This window comes from Astatotilapia calliptera, chromosome 8 (genome assembly GCF_964374335.1).
Source record: "Astatotilapia calliptera chromosome 8, fAstCal68.1, whole genome shotgun sequence".
Taxonomy (NCBI): Eukaryota; Metazoa; Chordata; class Actinopteri; order Cichliformes; family Cichlidae; genus Astatotilapia; species Astatotilapia calliptera.
In genome coordinates, this window is record NC_137429.1 from 10,187,141 (window position 1) to 10,191,737 (window position 4,597).

General features: G+C 42.1%; 1 protein-coding gene across 1 annotated transcript; it reads right to left on the minus strand.

Moving 5' to 3' along the window:
• Positions 1-2,015: 2,015 nt before the first annotated feature.
• On the minus strand, positions 2,016-3,960 carry foxi1 (forkhead box i1). The gene is made up of 2 exons (XM_026177688.2): positions 3,177-3,960; positions 2,016-2,897 (listed from the first exon to the last, which is right to left on the minus strand). Exons 1-2 carry the CDS (start codon positions 3,772-3,774, stop codon positions 2,362-2,364), a joined length of 1,134 nt encoding a protein of 377 aa, XP_026033473.1. The 5' UTR covers positions 3,775-3,960; the 3' UTR covers positions 2,016-2,361.
• Between the last annotated feature and the right edge of the window lie 637 nt (positions 3,961-4,597).

A 4,597-nucleotide genomic window follows, 5' to 3' on the forward strand; every position in this document is an offset into this window, starting at 1 on the left:
GTTGAAACACTGACTCCTTCAATTATGAACCACCCTCACCTTTCGAGACATGACCCTTTGAGGATGGAACCCATCATTATGGATTTAGCCCACTAGGCATGGGGATTGAGGCCACCCTTATGCTGAGGCATTCTCCTGAGTCTCAGTCTTTATTCCTGGAGCAAGGGGCCCTCAAGCAGGTAGACATGGCCTGACTGATATTCATGTGGGCCAGGTAAATGTGCCCTTCAGGCATGGGGCACTGGAGCATTACTTTTCTGAGAAATGGGAAGGTGAGGCAAACTTGGAAAGCAAGGAGATGTACTCTGCAGTTTGCTGCATCCACACTCATATGGTGGTGCTTTAATAGTAGTTTCTGAGAAAGCATTAATACTAGCCAGACCACCATGGAGAAATACTCAAGTGTGCACAACTTTATATGCAAATGTTAAAATGCAGTTTAGCTGCCAAAAATACTCAGAACATTATATTTTATTCTAATGATGCATTAATGGGTAATAATGCTAAACTACTTTATATACTGCAGGGTAGCTTAATATAAAATAATACATCATTATTTATCAATTGGTTGCTCTAGTGGGGGAAAAAACGTATCTTAATACAATTTTAAATAATACTGAATTACTGAGTCTAAGAAGTTGAGAACAGAACTAAGGGATCAAGAAATTACACCATGAACAGAAAGGCCTGAGAATATAAAAGGCTCTATACTCTATTCACTAGATGTGATGAGGATTTCAACAGAAAACTTGTTAGTGTGAGAACCTCCTGTATGACAAAAATCCCCTTTGTCTGATCCGTGGCCCTGCTCCACAGATAATGGAGCAAAATGTGGCCTGAGGGAGATAATTTGTTCCCAGATCTTCAGATCGCAATATTTTCATTTGAGCCCAGGAGGGGACCTCTTGAGTTGCCAGCTTCCATTGTGTTCCAACAAGGGGCACAAAAGTCTTGTCAATTAATTTTTCTTTTATTCCAGACCACGGAGCGCCTGGGTGAATTCAATTATCAACCAATTAAGAGGTGTTTCCTTTTATTTACAGACTTTGATTCCGTGCGTATCCATATTGTTTGAAAATAAGACAGAAGCCGGGTGTAAAATCACTTGAACATTTTCCCCGCATGAGTTGTTTAATAGCCTTTCCCCCCAATAGCAACCTTTCTGTTGTGTCCCCTGGGTCACAAGCACGACAAAAGCGCATTACATGCTGCTGAACTCTCTCGTCAGTTGTTTGGCGGATGCTCCTTCACAGTGCTCTCCAATACAAACAAAAAGCCCTCACACAGACAGTCGGCCTTTTGCGTGACAAGACTTTGGGAATAGATGGAGACAGGTGGAATATTCAGTAAAAGAAAAATGAAGGTTGAAATCAAGCAGTCTCAGTCTGAGTCAAATCCAGTCCAGACAAAAAGCTGAACTTCTGAACCTCATGGAAGCAAGCTAAAGGTCTGATTACTTGTTAATGGGTCTATTGGAAGTGACAAGCGGAAAATATCTCTGTCTTACACACTTTACAGCTTACAGCTACTTGACTTCAGATTTCCTGACAGACCATCAAATATTTGTACAACTTTATGCTTTCATGGATTTGAGAACCTAATGAGGTTTTGTAAAGCTTTTTTAAAATATATTTATATATATATCTGACTGAGACTCTGAGCAACAGTGAAGCAGGCTCTCCAAAATACTTTGAACTTTACATCTACAAACAAAGCAGGGGCGAATCACACACTAATAAATAATGGCCCCATGTGCTGATGTTGATACATCATCAATGAATGACCCTACAGCAGACAACATGGTGTCCAAGGAAACACATAAATGTATTTATTTTGAGGAAAAATCCAGAAAAAGTCTGAAAATGCTTTGTACTGCCAGATTCACGTGGGGAATAAAACATAGTAACTCTCATTAATTATATAGAATTTCATACAGTCAAAGCCTTGACTATTTCTGACTAGTGCATCCAGCTCTCCAGAGGAAAAACAGGAAAATGACACATAAGCCTTGAATATGGAGTTCAAATAAATGACTTTTATTCAAACATAGAGGACACAAGTTTAAATAAAACACAATTAAGTCTAACATACATGGTTCTTCTTATGAAAATAATTTCTGTACATAGGCATCTTCTTTAAAGACTAACTGGTCCAATCCAGCTGCTACAGTGTGTTGTTTTTTGTTTTGTTTTTTTAAATCTACCCATCAGATCTCAGTGGGAAGATGCACTGACAAATTTTCTCAGTTTGAGAGAGTCACTGTGATAAACACCAGTTTAGTTCCAGTAGTCATACTACAAGGTGGCCAACCACACCAGAAAATTAGTATTAACGGGTGGTTACATAAGAACTGTGAGCAGTCTACACCTCTGTTCCTTCCCGGTTGTATATGAGGTTATTCACACTGAAATGGTTGGAGAGGCTCTGCACTGATGTGTAATAGTTCATTCTGCTGTTGTCAGAGTTCAGAGGAGAGATCACAGAAGGCGAGTAGGAGCCCAGTCCAGACATGCCCTCTCTGGGCTGAGATAGTCCCCCGACGTGCCCGGAGCCGTAGTCTCCACGCTCTACGCCCCGGGCCCCGTCGCTTCCCCCGCTGCTCGCCAGGATCGAGTTCACGCTGGATGAGAAGCTGCTGAAACAGGGGCTGTGCTCCGCGGAGGGAGACGGGGACGACTTGGGCTCAGTGGAGGCCGGAGAGCCGTGCAGGCTGGGCGGGGAGGCACTCAGGAGGCTGGCAGTGTCGGCGAGCTTGTGTGCGCCGTCTTCAGATTTAAGTGGAAGAGCTGTGCTGTCAGCTCCGTTCAAATCTGATCTCCTCTTTCTCTTACGCCTGAAGTTCCCGTTGTCGAACATCTTCTCACAGTTTGGGTCAAGAGTCCAGTAGTTTCCTTTACCTGTATAAGAAACAGAAGAAATAAAGAAGGGGGGGATGAAAAACGCTGACATGCGAATACTTTGAATTCAAATTTGTTCCTGCTCACAACTGAACAGTTCACTTGACTTTTCACATTAAAATCTAAAAATAAATAAATAAATAAATAAAAATCAATAATTAAACGTCTCTGGTATTTCAGAAATACTTTTGATAAAGTTTACAAACAAAAGTAGTAATGATTCTCTGATATATAATCACAGAAAATTATGAGAGGTTTATAAAAAAAAAAAAAACTCACCAGGGTCATCCTCGTCCCGTGCCACTTTTTTGAAACAGTCGTTCAGTGACAAGTTGTGGCGAATTGAATTCTGCCACCCAGCTTTGCTCTTCTTGTAGAAAGGGAAGTTATCGGCCACATACTGATAAATCTGACTGAGAGTCAACTTTTTGTCCTGGGCATTTTGTATGGCCATCGCTATCAGTGCGGAGTAAGAATAAGGTGGTCTAACCATTTTGAAGAGCTCCTGCTGGCTGGATATGGATAGCCATCCCAGGTCTGCTCCACCAAACCCGGTGGGAGGCGGTAAGAACTGCCTCTGGTTAGACCCGTATCCAGACTGAATATAAGACGTGCCGTTGTTCCCTTGAAGATAAGGAGAAGAGTTGATGCTCGGTCCGTTTAGCCATAGGTATGGGTTTGTAGAGGGGGACGAGTACTCTCCGAGGCCGTAACCGGAGGGGTGAGTAGGCGGCCTCTGAGTGTGATGGTGATGCAGATTCTGCTGGTAAACGCCGTAGTTGTCGCAGTACACGGCCATGTCCAGGAGCTCTTGGGCGCTGTGGTGCTGAATAGGGCTGCTCTGTGGGTTAGATGGTTGGTGTCCAAAAGCATTCATAATCCGCCTTAAACAGATTCCCCAAACCTAATTTCGTCTCTGTGTCTCTCCCTCAGGACAGAACTTATTCGGAGAAGCAGGAGTATTTATGCGCAGCGCCCGGGTCCTCCACAGGTAGCCCATTGAAGAAAAGTTTTGATTTGGTCACACCCCCCTTCTCTGTCTTGCTACACCCAACTCACCCAATCTCCCTATCAATGAGCATCGATACTTCTTTTAAATGCAGCGACGAACTTCGTGTTAATTGTAAAGTATGCCCACATTAAGGAACGTTAGTGGTTTCGAACTTTCTCAATAACGACGCGTAATTACGCACCGCTGCTTAAATTGGGTGACAGTGTATACAGACGTTACAAAAGGAATCCTTCGCAAATAATCCAAAGTGAAATACAAAGCACGGTTGTGGCACGATGTTAATAATTGTTCCTTACTAGAATAATATTTTTTATTGAATTTTCTTTAATATTGTGATCAAAACTGCAGGTCACAAACGTATCTCGTTTAAATCAGTTTCGTTTAAAACTTGGTATCCGTGTCAGACTCAAACAAGGAAGTTCCACGTGCTTAAAACTTAAAAAGAATTTTGTTTGCAATAAACACTTCACAAGTGCCACAAGTTTTGTGTCAACAAGTGACTCGTGGAAAGCATACTCACTGCAAGCTCCCCAGGAAAACGGGTTATAGCTGCACTGCGAATTAGGAACAATTATATTTCTAATTATGTCATTATTTAATTATTCTGCATTATCAAAATTTGCCTATATTAGGCTACGGGGGCGGGGTCACTTTTTTCTACTAAAATTATTTTATAGGCACTTTTGAG